The sequence below is a fragment of the Quercus lobata genome, chromosome 11 (genome assembly GCF_001633185.2).
Source record: "Quercus lobata isolate SW786 chromosome 11, ValleyOak3.0 Primary Assembly, whole genome shotgun sequence".
Lineage (NCBI taxonomy): Eukaryota > Viridiplantae > Streptophyta > Magnoliopsida > Fagales > Fagaceae > Quercus > Quercus lobata.
Genome location: NC_044914.1, coordinates 17,870,314 through 17,890,265, shown reverse-complemented (window position 1 = coordinate 17,890,265; position 19,952 = coordinate 17,870,314). Strand labels below are relative to the sequence as shown.

The following is a 19,952-nucleotide window of genomic DNA, read 5'->3' as shown; positions in this document are numbered from 1 at the left end:
CTTATTGTGACACATCAAGTGCTTAGTGATTGACTAGATTATTGATGAGATTAAAGATTTCCAATTTTCTTAAATGGGCTAGGGGAGTTCATGTCCTGGGTTCATTAACATTACGTATCTGAAGTTTGAAATAGATTCTTTGAAATATCAATTGCCTGGAACTAGCCTTGCAATTTTTCCTGTTAAGAGGTTTCTTTTGACCTTTCTTCTGATTTTCATATATGATGTTTATGATCTTCCACTGTGCTTGCCTTCTTTATACGATGACTTGATCCTATCCTTTGCAGTTGAGCACAAATATGCTGCATTTGTCCAGCTTTGATAAATTCCAGCTCTGCTAAGCATGTTTGTCCTGGTTCCTTTTTCTATTGTCATGGACTTGCACATGAGTTATGACAACTTATTAGAACTTTAGATCATTAATTTGTTACACTTCTTATGCTTATTGGAGCTCTGGTCTATTGTGATTCATTGTCTTTAGAACAAATGGTATCTCCTTTCCTAAGGTGGTGGTGACATAATGTTTTAATCCCATATTGACGGGAATCATATTGACCCAAAAAAAAAAAAAAAAACTGATGAGAACATTGTGCAAGTGATTTCTGGTTAAATCACATTGTTAATAGATCTTATTTTAGCACCCATGGTATATTTTTGTGGAATTATGCAATGAGACTAGTTAAGAAGTGTGACTTGTCATAGCTGTTCCTGCTTTTTTCTATTGTCATCAGCTCAAATTTTATATTTAAGCATGGGATTGGATCAGTTTATGCTAATATGTGGAGTTGCTCCACTCCTATTGTATTGAGAATCTTACTTTAGTTGCTTCAAAATTTGCAATATGTTCAAGATGAGCAGACTTTTGAATTTTGATGGCCCATGAACTTATACTCTTTTTTATTTAATAGTGGAAAATTTGTTGGTTTAACAATATTTTTTATTTAATTTTATAAGAGTTTTTAGGGACGTGGGTCTTTGATTCTTCAGGCGGGTCATTGTTTTCTTCATCTCTGATTATTATCGCTGGCAGATGTACTGGATGTCCATTGGACCTTCAACCTAGTGAATCCTTTAGGGCTTTTTTAACATTTGTTGCTTGCGTTGAATGGGTTCATCTTGGTGAACCTCTTTCATTATTCTTTCCTCTAAAATGTTACTCTTAATCTTAATCATTGGTTAATTACTTCTCTTTTTTTGACAGAGTTAATTACTTTCTTTAAAAAAAGGGTTTAAGTGCCTCCTTTCCTAGAAACAGATTAAAAATGGTGGCCTTTTTGTGGTTGGTGTTTGCCTCTTGTTCTTTTTGGTTAATCACGAATCAGCTCACTTCTTGCTTGATTAAGCATTGTTCCTGTACATGAATAGAATTTGTTAAGCTTTGCTTCGTGGTTTATTAATAAAGTATCAAGAGCCTCGTAGTTTAGCTAACACTTCTTAGCATGTCCAACTGAGACAGTCAGGATTTAAAACCGCCATTCCCTCTTGTAACTATCAAATTATCAAAAAATTTATGAAATATTTATGAGAAGCTACAATCTTATGGTTGACATTACCACTTTCAACTATTTTTCCCAAGTGAGGCTTTATTTGGATGCATTATTTGATTAATATCATAATATGCAACATTCCAAGTGGAGCCATGCTGCAACGGAAGCAAATTTAAGCTAGGCTGTAATTTGGTATTATATGGTTGTTAAATGATTGTCAATTGAAGAGTAAAATCAAGAAGATAATGTTTCTACTTTTTGGTAATGGAAGTAATGCGTTCATTTTATGAATAACAGTGTTGAGGGACCAGTAACATTTCCTAACTAGGTTCATGATCTGCTTCCCTTTTCCCCCTTTTGGTGCTGCAGAGAACACTAGAAACTTTTGAAATTCTGAGTTGCCTTCAAGTTAAATATATTGTTAAGATCCATGTTCACATGGATATCCTTAAATAGATGTTGAATGGGATTCCTTACTTGATTTGTTAATGCTTTGAGCTTTGATGAGGTCTAGATTTATGATGATGTTATCTTTTTTTTATTTGTCTGCACTGTTAAGCTCCATGTTTATGGGCTCACTGAGGAGATGTTTTCCCTTCTTGATTTGTGGATACTGAGATTTGCTAGGTGTTGGTTTTCATCACCACACTCACACACACACACAAAAGGAAATGCTACCTCCTTGCCTCTAGGTGGACGTTCGTACTTTCTCATGTTTCCTTGAACTAAAATTAATCCCGTTTACCAATTAATTCGTCTTCCTGGTGATATATAGTATATGAAGAAATGTGTAGCAAACATTGACTCTGTTATCATCTGATTGTTCATAGCTGCATGCTCCATAAATTTTTAAGAAATCACAGCTTACATGTGAAATCATTTTCCAGCACAAATGAAAATTTCATATTCTGAATCTCTGATATAGATGGGATCCTATCTGTATGTTCAAAAATTTTCATTTGATTAAGTGGACCTAGTGATATCTACAATGTTGTGATAAAGTTGAAATCTTAGAGATTATTTTACGGATTAAATAGAAAGAGAATGAATGTCTAGATCATTGTTCTTTCTGCAAATATTTTATGGTTATTGTTTAACATTTTGTGTTTATTTAAGGCTTGTTTATACTATATACTAGTGGAGGCCTTTTTTGGTAATTGGCCATTCCTTAAAACTTCTAAGATGAAATTTATCCCATTTCCAGCACTCATTGTTCAATATATATTTTTGAGGCCACTTGCTCATCACTTTCCCTTGGCTGTCTGTATGATTAAGTTGATTACATAATTAACTTTGTTTAATTGATACTTTTCTTTCTGGTTTAGCAGATGGTAGGCCAACTAAATCAACTTTGATTATCCCCTTCGACTTTCATAAGAAATAATATATTGATATAGTCAACATCACAATTTTGAAGGCTACTAGTGTGCATTCTTTGCTTTAATATATATCAACTCCTTTTTTTTAAAAACTAGAAATACCAGGAGGTGCCAGTTGAGCTGCAAGTAATTTAGTTCAAAATTGTTGTTTATGTATTATCTGAAGAATGTTTTGTGTAGAAGAAAATACAATTGACCATCCATTTGGAATATGGGTGCTTTTCTTAATATGGAGGATTATTCCTCTCTTTCACGTTGTTGTTGTTGTTGATGCATCCAAGAAAGGCACGCCTCACACTTATAACACCATTTCATTATAGATAGGGATTTTCTCCAAACGAGCTTGTAGCGACTACTGCAAATAGGGACAGGTGTCAAATAGATAAAGAAACACATATGCAAGAGTCTCTTTCATCTAATGTTAACAGCGTCTCTTTTATCTAAACCAGATGGCCTCTCTCCTCTCTCTCATCCTCCACCTCTGTTTTCCTTAGCAACCTCAAACTAGCAAGAACATCACCTCTCTATTTCAATCTAACCCAGACGACACACAACCAAGCCCCTCTCATCCTCCTCCTCCACCTCTGTTTTTCTCAGAACCCTAAATCGGCCAGAGACTTATGGTTGAATAGCCACATGCAGCGGCCACCAATCTCACTTGACCATATCTCCATTCCTCCTCTTCATCCCCTTCACCCTCTTTTTTTATTTTATTTAGGTATACTAGGATGTTCGACAAACAATTATTAAACAAAGATATAGTGGCCAAGCCCCTCTCATCCCACACAGCCAAGCCCCTCTCATCCTCCTACTCCACCTTTGTTTTTCTCGGAACCCTAAATCGACCAAAGACTTATGGCTGAATGGCCACATGTAGCGGCCGCCAATCTCACCTGACCATATCTCCATTCCTCTTCTTCACCCTCTTTTTTTTATTTAGGTATACTAGAATGTTGGACCAACAATTATTAAACAAAGATACAGTGGCTTGTGTCCAGTGCATTTTTGCACCGGACATGATACGATACGAATATTTGTCCAAAACTAGACACCTAGTTTTAGATACCTATCCAAATCATATCGTGTTCAGTTAAAAAATACATTAAATACAAGCTTCAACCATAAATAAATAAATAAATGTCGGTAGTGAAAATCGATGTCCTTGTTGACACCCACTGAAAATAGTTTTACAACATTTGGACACACCCACGGGAACAAAAAATAGTGCACGAGAAAAAAAAAGTTTCTTGGACAACAATTTCACAACTTTTTAACAACCGCTGACGTCAAATGTTTTTACAACATTTTTCAGTATAACAGCCTAACAAAGTTGTGTTCCTGTGGGTGTGTCCAAATATTTTTCTCGTGCTTAGACAGCCACATTGAACATCCAAATCAATCCAATTATGTTCCCACTTCACACTCCAAAATTAACTGCCTCACCATGGCCTTCGAAAAGGTCGAGTGCCTTAAAATAGAAAGCAGGTGTGGAGAAAATAAGAGACATCAGAACTACAAGAACTTGCATGAAAAGGGGCCTAGAATAAGACCTTCACAACATTGAACTTCATGTCTTTTAATTCGTGTAAACCACCTTCCTGGTTCACACCCAAACATGTCCAGTTCAACAACTTCAATAAACCGATAAGAAAGTTCAATGAATTTTAATCTTGTTAGTCTGTACATATATATTTACATATCACACACATATATTACATATAGATTCCTGATATACAAGAGTTTAACCTCACAGATGACTATACAGGAGACTTTCACCTTTTGCGGTTCAATAAAATGGTTCAATGGGAACCAATTTATGCATCAACTGACACACTTACGGCATTCAGCTCAACATGCTGCTTGCCCTCATTTTGAGGATGAACAATAACAGTAGCACAAGCCTCAGCCCGTGGAGAATGATTATCTCCCACTTGAGAAACAGATATGGAACTCACCATAGGCTTTGTATCAGCCATATTGTCTTGGTCGACTTGGTCTTCTGAGATGATTTCCCATTCTTCTTTAAGAGAAGTTACTTGTAAGCCTTTTTCCTTGTGGCTTTCCATTTCAAATGCAGTGGGTAATATCACATAATCATTGATAGGGTTGTAGTAAGGGTCTGAATCTGCCTTCAGCCAGTGCTTAAGAATCCGAAATACATGATGGTCACAGAGAATTCCTCGATGCTCACCAGGGACTCCAATCCTTGCTTCTGCATTAAGCCCATCTGCCTATAAGGGAAGAAAAAGCAGGTTATATAGATCGCCAATTCATAATTCACAATTGTCAATCTAAAATTTATCAGGAAAAGGCCATAGTTGAGAGTTGAGACTATAGCTGCATTTCTCCTTTTCAAATTATTATAAGGCAATGGAAGATCAAGTTAAGTTTGTCATATTGTCCTTAAGAGAATCTTACATTCGTACAAATCATCAAATTCAAAGACTTTCCTTGTTTTTTTTCTCCACGTTTTACTGCTCCTGGAAATCATAAAAGCTAAACCAATGGTCTAATCTACTTTTTTTTTTTTTTTTAATAAGTTGGTCAAATCATCTGATATATTGTCTGAACTGTGAAACCAATTAGTATCCTGCATGCATATAACACAAACCTATGTAATAGGCGAATAATGATATGCCAGCTTGGTTTCTTCATTTCAAAATGTTTACTAATGAAATGTCAGCTTTAGTTTTCTATTTTTGTGTTTCATTTATTAATCATAAATACTTTCAAGGAATTTCCTTTTTTATTCATCCAGCTTTTTATCACTCTCAGATTTTTGATCCAATTTATTATATGGTTAACACTCCAGGTAATGAAAACGTTGCTACAGAAATCAGAAAGATTTCATTATCCAAGCATTATATCTAAGAGCTTGATCATGATCCTAGCTCATACTCAATTAATGTATATTTTCCTTTAACAAGGTGTAAGTTTCCCTGTTCATCTCTTTTCATTTCAATTTGTTCTTTATGCCATGTGGAGGTCCAAACAATTTTTTTTCCTCCCCTCCCCACCCACCCAGCTTTTTTCTATTCTCTTCTCTAAATTAAAATAATCCCTTTCTTTGGACCAGCAAAGAAGAGGTATAATCACTTATTATTTGTAGCTTTTATTTTGGCTAAATAATTTAGCTAATTTCACTCCCACCATTTCAAAGTCAGTGCATAAATGTTTAACCCTATGAAACAGAATTAACAGAGTAAAAAGGATACGTGCTTTCCCTCACTGCATTGGAAATTCAACAACAACAACAACAAAAAATGCAGCCACCACAAATCATAAATGAGATACTTCAGTGAATACCAACTGTTAAAGCTGTGTTAAAAGGATCATCTATGGCATGAAATCATAACAGATCAAATAGAAAATCTGGCATACCTTGGCTGACTCTGTTGGAACTGTCCCATCACCATCCACACATACATATGAAGGCTGAAATTATGCAAACACAAGTTAGCTTTCTTACACAAACAGTAACTTGCAGCAAAAGAGGAAATCAAATAACAACACGGATTAAATTTTGTTGTAGATAATGACCTGGCAAAATGGTAGTTCTTGTAAATCAGTAACAGGAGTTTCCTCGCTTCCATAGCTGCATCGTAAATAACTTTTAGAGATCAAATGAACCAAACTCAGTATCAAAAGAACATAGCAGCATATTAGTATTTTAGTTTTAGTATAAGATTCTATTCCACAATAAATTTCTCAATAACCATAGTTTCTGACTGCAATAAACCCATAACACTTCATTTAGTGGAGATATTACCAGACACTATGGGGTGTCTCAAGATTGGTCCCATATATGTTGTAGAATTTAACTTGAGAAGGAACTTTAGCAGAAGATAAAACTTCTCGTGTTTCATTAGCCCATTTCAAGATCTCCAAATTGAATGGTAGGGGAATACTTTTGCCATCATAATTGACCTGGAGAAATGCATAAAGTCCAGTAAGCAATATCAGTTCTTTTCATCTAGTTTCAGCATAATGTTAAATAAGAACAGGAAAAAAAAAAAAAACAATCATAATATTCCACAGGTGGCATTTCTACAACATGATGGTTAATGCAAAGCTCATCATTATTTTATTTTCCTTGGTGAAAATACAAACAACAAATATATAGAAAGCACAAAGCAAACTGTGTGGAGATACATAGTGGCAACCATAGCTCCAAGTCCAATTCTTAATCACAAGAAAACCCTGAAATTACATATGTTACAATAATTTGTTGACAACTTGACATAACAGAAAACATAAAGAGTTTATAAGAATGTGACAACTAAAAATTCTCAACTCAACCTTAACCCTTAATTCCACTTGGTGCTATCTAGGGCCATAGTTAGCTCTCTAAAAATTGTCAATCATTTTGCACAACTGGATAAAAGCTCAAATAAAAAGAGGGTTACGATGAGTGACTGCCATTGTAATGCTCACCTTTTATGAACATGGATCTAAAGAAATGTCTCAACTAAAATATTGACTTACAATTTTAAAAATTGAAAAATATTCCAAAGTCCAAACATGACAAGTTTCATTTTTCATTAAACCATGAGAAAGTAAAATAATCCACATTAAAGTTACCACAAACTTCACTAATCTGTACTTGGCACAACAAGAGTTCAGGGCTTACATTGTTTCTCGAAAGAGCTTCCTTAAAAATTTCTATACTTTCTTTTGGGGAATAAGATTCTAGGATAAGATGAGAGTTCCCATCACTGTCTAGCTTCTCTCTCCAGATCTCTAAAGCAGGAACATGTTGCCAATGAAAATCCAGACAACCCATCAGTTCGTATATTGATGGGCATTCAATCAGCTGACAAAATTGCAACATGTTAATATATAATCTGAAGAACCTCGGTGATTGCAAACATATATATGTGTGTGTGTGTGTGTGCGCGCGCACCTTTCAAAGCCACCATTATAGAAAAAGGAAAAAAAAAGAAGAAAAAAAAGTGCAACTAATGCAGTCAAAAACTCAAAATCAGAAAAACTGAATGAATATTATCACCAAATGTTTAAATGTTCCTACAAAAATTACAATATAATGCTCTAGAGAAAACAAAATGAATAGCAAAACTAAAACCTCAAAATATAGGTAACCCTGCAGGCCCACGCATGCCAGAGAATGACTCATATTTTACAGCATTTAGTGACTGAAAAAGCTTAGGGTGTGATAGAGCAGATTTCAGGGACTGAGAAGCACATGGTTATAAACAAATGCTCCCACTGTCCTAAATTGTTTCTCCACCTTAGAAGATCCTACTTTTAAAGGGGCGATTTAATGTGTTATTTTGTAAATAAAAATGTAAGTGTCCAATACACGCTCCCTAATTTAAACTAATACAAAAGCAAGGAACATATAGCATATTTGCTCTGTATAAAACTCTTAAGAAGTACAATGATCAATCAAATCTAATAGGGTGGAAAAGGACCTAGAATAGACCTTTCACATCCCACAATAAGAAAAAAAATATTTTTATTGGAGATGGCACACTGGTTCATCTTTTATACGACTTATGGTGTAGTTGATTCTTCACTGAAATACCTCTTCCCTGATCTTTTTACCATGGTTGTGGAAATAATGATTCAGTTGCCTCTTAATTGATAGAGGAGAGCGGTACTGAAATCCTCAATTTACTTGAGATTGGAAATTGGAAACTTTGAATAACTTTCTTGATTTGTAGAATTCTAATTTCCCATATAATGGAGTTGAGGATCAAGAGTTTTGGAGATTAAGATCATTTGGACTCTTTGAAGTCTTGGAGATAATGATGCTTTAGGAGGGCCTACTAGACAATCCTAACGATTCACACATTCTAACTTAATTTCTGTTGTCATGTAGAGATGAAAACAAGGACACCAAGTAATATATATATATATATATATATATATGGATTAAGTTCAAGTTACACCTGGTGTAACTTTAAGTAATGTTACACCATCCAATATTTTTTAATTAAATGTGAATTTTGATAAATCTACTGCTGGATTACATTATCTTTGTATATTCTCCATGCTTATAAAATTTAAAGATGATCAAAAATCAATAGCCATGTCATCAATCAATTGTTTAAATTCAAGTTTTTGTAATTTATAATAATTTATAAAAGATGAGCTTATGGATCAAATGATAAATTACATTTGATTGGCTTGAAAATTGGCATGCATGTTAAAAACATATAGAACATGTAATTCAACGGTTCGATTTCCAAAATATGAATTCAATACCAAGTTAATTAGATGGTGTAACATTGCTTAGAGATATCTCAGGTGTAACTTGAACCCATTCCTATATATATATATATATATATATATATATATATATAAAAACAAATAAAAGGATTCAAAAGGAGAGAATTAGTGAGAGATTATTGCACAATATTCAACACTAACACGAAAGTAGCCAATGTAAAGTTCAATAAGCAGTCATAAATCAAAATATCCCAATAACGCAAACAAAACCGGAAGTCCCAACATAGTTGTAATTCGAAATACCAAAAGTAAGGGGCTCATACCAGCTGGTGCATGCTCCATTTGGATATAAAAAAATTCTGTTCCCATCCTTCAACAAATGACATTCCATTCAAAAAGGTAGACGTAACATATCCAGGTGCACCTGTTGGACAATTTCACACAATGCTTTAATGGGACTGATAAAGTTCTTAATTTAAAATCAACTCTTTGGTATATTTTCTGACACCATTGAAGTAGGGATGAAAATTAACACCAACAATTATAACGAAACTACAAGGAGTTTTTAGAAGCTCAACCTTGACTAACAAATTGATTGAAGATTTTAGAAGATTAAACCATGCTAATAAAGTTAAAACTTTCAGCAAATGGTCCTACAAACGATTCCAAGGTGATCCTCCAAAGTCAGCTATTAGTCATGTAGCTACTAGTGGTATGTCTGGGTTGATCCATCAGGATGCAGCCTAGTAGATGGAGGCTTGGGATGAGCAGTAGATGTCTGGGTTCGATCCCCACTAGAAATTTTGCTGGATTACCTAATGCACGGTTTTGGCTAGTGGGGTCGTTTATTCGTGGTTTACTCCCCAAGAGGTGGGTCCAAAGGGCCCTGCCTTGGTGAGGTTCCACATCTTTAATAAATATATATATTTTAAGAATGGCTTGACTCTTAGAATTTGAAATTTAGGCAATACATGCCAAGAAAGTGGAGGAAAGTCAAGCCATTTCCTTACAGAGAAGAGAATATCAAGTGTTCAAATTTTAATTTTAACAGAACAAAGTTCCCGATTTCTGCATGTATCAAGGAGCTAGGAGTTATAGTCTCATAGCTACTATAAATATGCTCCAAAACTCCAATGCGTTCAAGTTATATAGGATCACTTACCCTGAAATGGTGCAGCAATTGCAATCCAATTCTTCACATATTTCTCAAAAATCTGCAAAACAAAGTGCGTAAGATTGGGAGAGTTTACCTTGCAGCAAAACTAAAGCAACCAGCTAAGAAAGAAATAACCAAAACTTGAAAGAGAAAGATAGAGATAGGATGGAAAGGGAGAAAAGAAATAAGAATAATTCAAGAAAAGGAATGTTGATTCTTACATCGCTATGCAGGGACATGAAACATTTCACCAGAAGACCCCCCATAGAATGACTTATGATGCTTATCTTTTTCCCTCCAGAAGCATTATATACTAACTCTAGTTTTGCAGCTAACCGCTCCAGTGTTTCTGGCAACCTATAACAAAAACAAAGCATAGACAAGTTAAAGACATGAACTCACAAGAATAGAAAAAGATCTTCATGCATCAGGAATCCAGCCTAATTACAGACAGATACGAGATTACTCTACAAAAAGGTCTCACAATTAAAAATAATAATAATAATAAAAATAAAAGATGAAAACAATTTAAAGTCCACCTCAATTCAATATCTATATGTACAACTGTGCAAGACATGTGAACATTTTAATATTTCATTTTTTTCATTAGTAGAATGCTCCATCCAGTGTGTATATAATGAACTACCATCAGTCTCTATGTTTCTTGCTTTTCACAAGAATCACAACTTTGGCATTACATGGTAGTTGTGGTTTACATGTGTTTAATTTTGTTTGATTGTTTTGAAGTCTTTATCACAACTAGAAGCTGAAGTTATTTAAAGGGAAATGTTCCTGTGGAGTTCCCATTTTGTGCAGGGGAGGAAGAATCCTTCAGATGTTTAGGATTATAATTTTTCAGAGTTTTCAAAAGAGAGAAGCACATGGGTCCAACTCTATCACGTTCGTACAAGAACTTTGTTAATTGGGTGCAAGAACATTGAGACAGGACGTAAGTCGATTGCAGCAAAAACTTAGTACAGCTGATACACTAAGGTAATGCAAAAAACCTCTTGTTTGATGTTGAAGAATTTGGGATCATAGAATTTAACTTGGCTTCAACAAAGACAGAATTTGGGATCATAGTATTTAACTTGTCTTCAACATAGACACTCATAATCATATCCTATCGTGGGAGAAACAGCACATAGAACATCAACTTTTAAGTAAATAATATATCTTTCTTTACAGGTCCTGAAGAAGAGCAAACACAAAAGAAAGTGGAGTTCCAAGGATGAAAGAATCCTTTTCCTTAAGCATATTGAAAACTCAAGTTTGATGTATCAATTAGAGACAATGGAAATAAATCTATTGTTGCCTTCATCATCCATAACTGGCAACGTTCACCACTTGGTGGAACTAATCCACTTGTGAAGTTGATGGCTATCAATGGCAGTACAAGGAAGCAAGAATTGATGATGAGTGACACAGGATGTTAAATCTGGACATGTGAGTATTAGAACAATAGTTAAGTGATTCTATCCACCCTTTCCTATTAGCTTAAGCTTATGGGATAAATGATAGTTTATCAGTTTCCTCTGCCAGTAGGAAGAAATATTCCTTAGAATTTTTCCTTGTCTTTCTTAGCTAAATAACCCCCTCCCCCCTCTTTTCATGGGTGCAAAAGCAAAATATTGAAAAGAAAAGGTTGTGATAGGCCAGCTAGACCTCTCAGAACTTTTGATCAAAGAAGATCCGATAACAATAGAAACTTCAAGTCATGAAGTATGAAACAGGTTGTAAGAGTGCATAAAATTCGTAACATTGTTGCATTCAACTAAATTTGCAGTATAGCAGGCTCCTGTTTTTTTTTATCAGTAATAAACTTCATTGAAAGAAAACTTATAGAGGCCAAAGCACATAGGACATGTACTGAGGGGGCATGAGAACAATAACAGCACTAAGAATTATAAAGACTACATCTATCAAGCAGTTTAGCAGGTACCTGTTGCTTTGGCGGAAATCATACCCAAATCCAAAAAGTGTTTTTCCCTCTTGAAAACCCCACTTGATCATTTCAACAATCATGTCATGGTAATAATAAACACAATCACGCCCAATGATCTGCATCAAACAAAACACTATAATAAATCCATAAGTAGTTCACTTTTTCATCAGTTACAGCATACTTGGTTAATAAAACAGAAACATCCCACCATAGTAAAAATTTTACCAACTGTTTTACTTTTCAATTCAGCGTACATAAATAACACTTATTAGCTATTACTTCAAGGTTTTAATAAAGGTTAACATTGTTAGAGACAGTAAGCTATTCGACTGTAAAGCCTTTTTGTTTTACTAAATGTAAATGTAATACAAAGTCATGATACATAACGCACCAAGTCAGGGTCTAATAAATCAATTGCATACAGTCCGAATCTGTCTTCAGGAACCACAATAGTTGAATTCGGATCCAAAGACACAGTTTTACCTGTTTCATATAATAAACATCATTATCCAAAACCACCAGAAATTTTAAAGTAAGAAAATCTAGAAAAGACACAGTTTTACTTGTTTCATATAAAAAATTTACGAAGTATAAAAGCAATTGCAGCAATGCAAAGCACAATAAACATCTATAATACGGTACTGAATATTTGTGTGCAGGTGCGTACAACCATTTGTCGACTTACTTAGCAATTAGCAGTAGACAGCATTCTAGGAGGTATACACTTGCTATTAAAAACAAAAAGTCCATACTCAGTACACAAAGGCTTCCATTTTTGCATTGTTTAGGAAATGTGTCCCCAATTTTTGTTGAGGTTGACTCCTCACTTTAAATTCACAACACATTGCTTGGACAGAGCGCACTTGCCATCGCACCCAATGCACCAATTCCAATACATGTGCTATGAACATGAAATAAAATATATCTTTTTAAGTCTAAAATACACGGTCCCTAAACTTTAGCCCATAAGTGATTTTAGTCCTGAAGTTTAAAGTGATCGCTTTTAGTACCTAAAAAACTTAAAATTGATCACTTTTAGTCCCTAAAAAACTTAAAAGCGATCTCGTTTTTTTCCCTAACAAACTTAAAGTAATTGCTTTTAACTTAAAGCAATCGCATTTATTCCCTAATAATAAACTCAAAAGTTGTCTAACAGAGAATGTTGTGAAAATCATGAATTTTCACAACATTCAATTTAGGGTTTCTAGGTCTTGTGAAATTCAATTTATCTGAGCTCGAAATGCCAACATCAGAGTCCACAAACAATGAAAAATCTATCAATCTATGCAAATAAATAAATACATTTAAAGAAAGGATTATATATAGATTATTACCAGTAGAGGGATCGTAGCGAGACCAGAGCTTGGAGCGGCACTTGTAATCGGCTCCGAGAATCCGAACCCAAACCCGCTCCTCCTTACCGTTGCCGGAATCAACCGCTTTCATGATCGAACCGGCGATACCCGGAACCAACAGAACCGGGTCGAGATTCGGGTCCACATACTGCTCCGCCTTCTCCCTCCTCAGAAGGCTCAGCCACATCTCCACCGATTGCACGATTTCCTCCAATAGCACCGCCATACCCAATCAAATCAAATTCAAACCCCTCCTTTTTTTTAGATTTCAAAGCTTTTGCTTTTCTTTTCTTTTTTGGGTTGAGAATTCAATTCTTAGGAAATGAAATCCCTAAACCTTAAAGTTTTGACAGAGTTTTGTTGAAAAGGTAAAGGTGGAGGTGGCGAAAGGTTACAGCAAAGTGGCAAAGGCTTTCACGGATTATCGAAACTCTTCGAAACAAATACGGTATCATCGTGAATCTGGATAAGACCCATTTTGTTTATTTATTGTTGTTGCTATCTCAACCGCCAATAGGATATCGCCACCTCATAAAAATTACTTTTTCTTTTAAAAGTAACTGACTTCAAATATAATAAAACTCCCAATGAATAAAGCCAAAAAAAAAAACAAAAAAAAAAACTCCAAATGAATAAACTCTCGAATAAACCTCTTACAACTTACAATTCATAAATTTGGACAAACAAAAATAAACACTAAATGTCATAAGACTCATAACTATCTAAAATAGAATTGAGATATTTAAAAACCTATAAATAATGTCAATCCTTAATAAAGTTGCTTAAGAACTCCAAGTCCTATATTGCACTTTACCAAGCCCTCTATTGATACCATTCTTTACAAAACTTTAATATAAAAATTCTAAAGGATGGGAAGAGCCACATATCTAGTAAGTGGACACCAATATCTAACCCTTGTTGGCGAGGGTTCATTACATAATCTCACAAATAACCCTGTGATTGAGTTCACACATATATCTGATCAAGTTTAAAAACACTCAACGGTTCACATATCACTATAGTAAAGTTTATGCAAAACTAAAATATTTTGCATAATATTAACGGTCATTCCAAAACACACTAACATATGGTAGATCACAATGTCAAATTGAGCATAAATCATGAGATGCTTGACTCTTTAGGGAATGTATAACGATTGAAGAGTTTATAAAATTATTTTACAATTCATAAGTTTGTAAACTCGATTGGCTAAAAAAAACATTTTAAATACCTTCTGGAGAAATAGGAACAAAATTTGAAAATCACTTGATTTTAAATAGATTTTTAAAAAATAAAAACCTATTTTTAAAAAGGAAGATTAAAAATTCAGTTGTTTCTAAAAATAATTTTGTTTAAAAGCAATTTTTAAAATAAGTGACAAAGGTTCAAGATCTTATTTAAAAGTCGAATTTCCTCATTTAATAGTATAAAAATGCTTTTGATAAACTTTTGAAAACATAAGCTTAAAACATAAATAAAATAAAAAAACTAACTTTTAAGAATTTAATGAACAAAATTTGTGCATGTCATGCATAATTACTTACAACATTTGAATCTCTTTGAGAGTTCAGCTGAAAGACCTTCCAAATAGTTTCAAAACACTCTTGAATAGGACCTAAAATCAACCATGGAAATTACTTAATACCTTTCCCAGATAAAGCTTATCAAATTATGACAAACTAATTCAAGAGAATTATACTTGGTAAACTAATAACATTTTGTCACTGATGCAAAGTTTCTCTAAGCAATAATGTTTCCTTGTATAGGTCTAAACTCATATAGCTATGAGAAAGGCAGAAGCCAATATATTCTAGGCCTAGGATTTTATATCCCCATTGAAAACGTAAGGCCATGTACATGGCCACCTTTAGAGTCAAACTAGGCCTGTCCACAGGTTAGGCCAGTTCGGGTTTGAGCCTAAACCAAACTCAACCTGATTGGGTCGAGTGGTTGGATTTTGGACCTGTATTTGACTAAATAGTCGGTTTGGACCCAATGTTTCGAGTCATCGGTTGGGCAAGTCAGAGTTGTCGGTTAGCCAAGTCTAGGCCACAGATTGGGCCAATTTTCTAGACTTCATTGAAATTTATTTTAGTTTAATTTTTTCGGCTTTTTTTAGCCCAAATTAAGGACTTTAGTAGTTTTATAAATTACTTGGATGTCATATTTTTTAAATTTTCATATAAAATAGATTGGGCCTCCCTTATAATTTTTTTTTAGTGGGCCTTCAAGCTAAACTTATATTAAGCAACTACACTACTTATAAATCCATTGCCCCTCTAGGACATAAACATCCTAAACAAAATAGCTCAACACATGTTAGGAATGTTATAAGAGCATTTGCAGCAGTGTAGTTATAATGCTATAATACTAAAATTTAGCTTCTCAAACCCAAAAACCTTGCTGCAGCAGTGAAGCTAAATCTAAAAAATTTAGCTCCATTACTACAGTGCACATCTATAAATAGATGTGCACTGTTCATAACATCTAAAAGAAAAATATTATTTTATTAAATTCCTCTCTCCTCTTTTATTAAAAAAATATTTTTTCCTTTTTCTTTTTCTTTCTCTCTCTCCGGTGTCTCCACTTTCTTCCTCTTCCAGTCCTCCATTTTAATCAAACCGACCTCTCTGCTCAGTCCGTTGCTCCAAAGCCCAGTGCCAACCACTCCTCACTGCCCAGCGCCGATCGCCGATCGAAGTCCATCCCAGCGCCGACCACTCCTCGCTGCCCAGCGCCGATCGCCGATTGAAGCCCAGCCCAACGTCAACCACTCCTCAGCACCGATCGCTGATCGAAGCCCAGCCCAGCGCCGACCACCTCAAAGGCCGAACCTCCGAGCTCCACCCTCTCTCTACGAGGCCTAGCGCCGATGTGGGTTTGTGTTTATGTTTTCCAATCTGTTGTGGGCAAGTGGACTTGTGTTTGTGTTTGTGGCCGTGGGCTTGTGCTCGTTGTGGTTTTTTTTTTTTTTTTTTTTTTTTTTTTTTTTTTTTTGCTGTGGACTGCCGGTAGTGGTAGTGGTGGTGGTGGTGGTGTTGGTGGTGGTTGTGCCTGTGGTTGATGGTAGAGGTGGTTGAGGTTGGTGGTGTAATATTTTTTTGGTAGTGGAATATATTATTTTATTGTAGTAGTTATAATATTTTATTGTGATGTTTATATTATTTTATTATGCTGAAAGCTAAAATAGATCCACTGCTGCAGTATGTGTGTAGGTAAAATAGATAAAGTAACTTTTGGTGGAGCTAAATTGCTAAAAATTTAGCTCCACTGCTGTGGATGCTCTAAGTATATGGATAATAACTGTTGTAGATTTAGTTAGTTAGTTAGTTACAATTCCAAGCATGTTAATAACATTTAGCACATGTTGGAATTATTAATGCACATGGGGAATAATAGGACCATTAGGATAAGGTCATGTGGGCCAATAGAATAATTTTATGGTTCTATAAATACCTACTTATAATCACATTTCCATCATGGAAGAATAAACCAATTGCTTAGTGCATTAGTGCATCTCTATCTCTCATTTAATCTTTTTCTTTCTTAATCTCTCTCTCAATATTTCTCTATGGATGATGATTACCTCGAATTAAGTCAATTTTCCTATAATTCCTATCCATCTTCATTAGGAACCCCTGGGTTCCTAACAATTGGTATCAGAGCCGTCGATCATGATACGAACGAATGTGACCGAAGAGGACTTTGGAAAGAATTACAGCAAATGGTGAATAAAGTTTCAGAGAATGTCAAGGTTTTGTATGAATTTCACAATGCCATTTTAGAGAAGGTCAAGGCCTTGGCTAAATCTAACAAGGCCATAGTTGAAGAGGTCTCAAGATTACAAGAGGGTCTTGAGAATATGACAAATGAGAAGTTACAATCTCTTGATTCAATGGAACTTGAAGAACAAATCAAGTTCTAAGAATTTACTGCTGTTGTTGCAAGCTGGAATGTTGATTTTTTTGTCAAAGTGGATGATGATATGCATGTATATGCTGCCCTTGAAGTTCAGTCCAAAGAACCAATAAAGAAGGTGATGATGATCTTCCCAAAACCAATTCTTGATGCACCAATGGAGGCTTCCATTCAAGAGTCTATGATTTTAGAATTGTCAATCCAAGTGTCGGTGATCTAAGAATCCAAGATGCAAGCGCTAACAATTTTAGTGGTTCTAGAATCAAATGAGATCTTGAGGATACAAGAACATTCCAAGGTTCAAAGAACCAATGAGACCTTGAAGATTGAAGAACCATTGAAGGCTTAAGAATTCGAGTAAAGTTTGAAGATCTACGAAGAAGAAATCTTCATGTGCATGGGACTGCTTGCCAAAGAGAAATGTATGAATATGGTAATCAAAATGTCACTAAGTTATTGGTCCATTGGAAGATCCTCTTTGATGAAGATGCTATTTCACAACAACACCTTGTGGGCAAGGTGTTTTCAAGGGAAGGGAAATGTTAGGAATGCTATAAGTATATGGATAATAATTGTTGTAGATTTAGTTAGTTAGTTACAATTCCAAGCATGTTAATTACATTTAGCACATGTTGGAATTATTAACGTACATGGGGAATAATAGGACCATTAGGATAAGGTCATGTGGGCCAATAGAATAGTTTTATGGTTCTATAAATACCTCCTTGTAATCACGTTTTCATCATGGAAAAATAAACCAATTGCTTAGTGTATTAGTGTATCTCTCTCTCTCTCTCTCTCTCTCTCTCTCTCTTTTAATATCTCTCTTTCTTAATCTCTCTCTCAATATTTCTCTATGAAGGGTAACTACCTCGAATTAAATCAATTTCCCTACAATTCCTATCCATTTTCATTAGGAACCACCGGATTCCTAACAACACCACACACAAAATAAGCCTACTTTTACCACTTGTGATCTGTTAAGCATCTACACATTAACTACGAAAAATAAACACAACAAAATAGGTTGTAAAACCTAGACAAAATAGCATAACACAACTAACAACACACACAAAATCCTATTTTTACCACCTGTGAAGTGTGACCAGTTAAATAGCCACACATTGACTACCAAAAAATAAACACAACAAAATAGAATGTATAACTGGACAAAATAGCAAAACATAACAACACACAAACATGCCTACTTTTACCATCTATGATTTGTTAAACATCCACACAATACAAGCACTTGGGCAGTAAGCCAGTAGCTCAATACAACAAGTCATATATATTCAAGAAAACCCAGAGGCATAAAAGCCAATCTTAACACCTATGTTAAACCTGCCAACCACACAATAAGTAATATTTCTAGCAGCAAATAAGTCAACCATAGCTAGCATAAGCAACAGATAAGAGTACACTGCAATATTTCCATCTATATATAAATGGATATATACTTAGTAACCCATAGAGGCAGAGAAGACAATTAGATTACTGCAAGTTTTTAAGGCAGTAAACAATAAGGTAGCAAGCTTGCTGGCTATATAATGTTCCTATCAATATAATTAGTTAAAATTATGAAATACCACAGGTATTTCCAAAAAATAGTTTTTCCAAAGTATTAAATGACAAATACTCTATAGTTAATAAGTCTAGAACTTATAGAAAAGAAAAGACGAAAACTACATTTTCGCCCCTATATTTTCACGCGATTCCCACTTTGGTCTCTATATTTTATTTTTACTGCTTTTACTCCCTATCTTGAAAAACACGTCTCATTTTTGTCCCTGCCATTACATCAGAGACGGAAAATGCACATGTGGCAAACAGTATAAGTTAAAAATATTAAAATAATGTCCACAAGTCTCCACATGGCTTTCCCGCCCTTTAGTTAGCCTGATTCCCACCTATAGGAGGTCACGTGGCCCTCACGTGACTTTATAATCAACTGCTCCTCCACAAACTAACCCCCAAATTTAGAAATCCCTAACCCCCAAATTAAGCTCCTCACCACAAACTCATCTCCTCGCCACAAACTTAGCTCCTCGCTCACAACTGCTCTTATGGAATCAAGCTCGATGTCATCGAGTGGAAGCTTAAGGAAAAGGGGCCCAACCTAATGTTTTTGCTCTGAGAAATCCGTTTTGGTTGTTTTGTGGACACTTGAGAACCCTAGAAGAAGGTTCTACGGGTGTCCAAATTACTGGGTAAGTTAGTATCTATATAATACACTATCTCTCTTTTTTCCAATCATACACAATCTATCTCTGTACACTTTTTAAATTTCTATTGATTTTCTGGGTGGGGAAAAAAACAGAGTGAGAAAGAGGAACTTTTTGTGGGCTTTGTTGACTGTAAAGATGTTGTTTTTATGGAACATTTATTGGATTATGTTATTGGGTTCTTATTTTATAGCTATTTTCTTTAGTGGGTCTTTTTCAGTTTCAAGGATTTTAGTATTTTGCTAATACAAGTGTTGGATTGGCTGTGACCAAATTTTGCCAATACTATTTGTTG

At 34.8% G+C, this 19,952-nt stretch overlaps 1 protein-coding gene across 1 annotated transcript; it reads right to left on the bottom strand.

Moving 5' to 3' along the window:
* Window positions 1-4,388: 4,388 nt before the first annotated feature.
* LOC115968670 (lecithin-cholesterol acyltransferase-like 4) lies at window positions 4,389-13,939 on the bottom strand. Its single transcript, XM_031088128.1, has 11 exons — window positions 13,494-13,939; window positions 12,551-12,642; window positions 12,157-12,275; window positions 10,436-10,571; window positions 10,221-10,272; window positions 9,382-9,482; window positions 7,497-7,679; window positions 6,636-6,793; window positions 6,407-6,461; window positions 6,248-6,301; window positions 4,389-5,097 (listed from the first exon to the last, which is right to left on the bottom strand). The coding sequence occupies exons 1-11, from the start codon at window positions 13,738-13,740 to the stop codon at window positions 4,681-4,683; spliced, it is 1,614 nt and encodes a 537-aa protein (XP_030943988.1). The 5' UTR covers window positions 13,741-13,939; the 3' UTR covers window positions 4,389-4,680.
* Window positions 13,940-19,952: the final 6,013 nt, after the last annotated feature.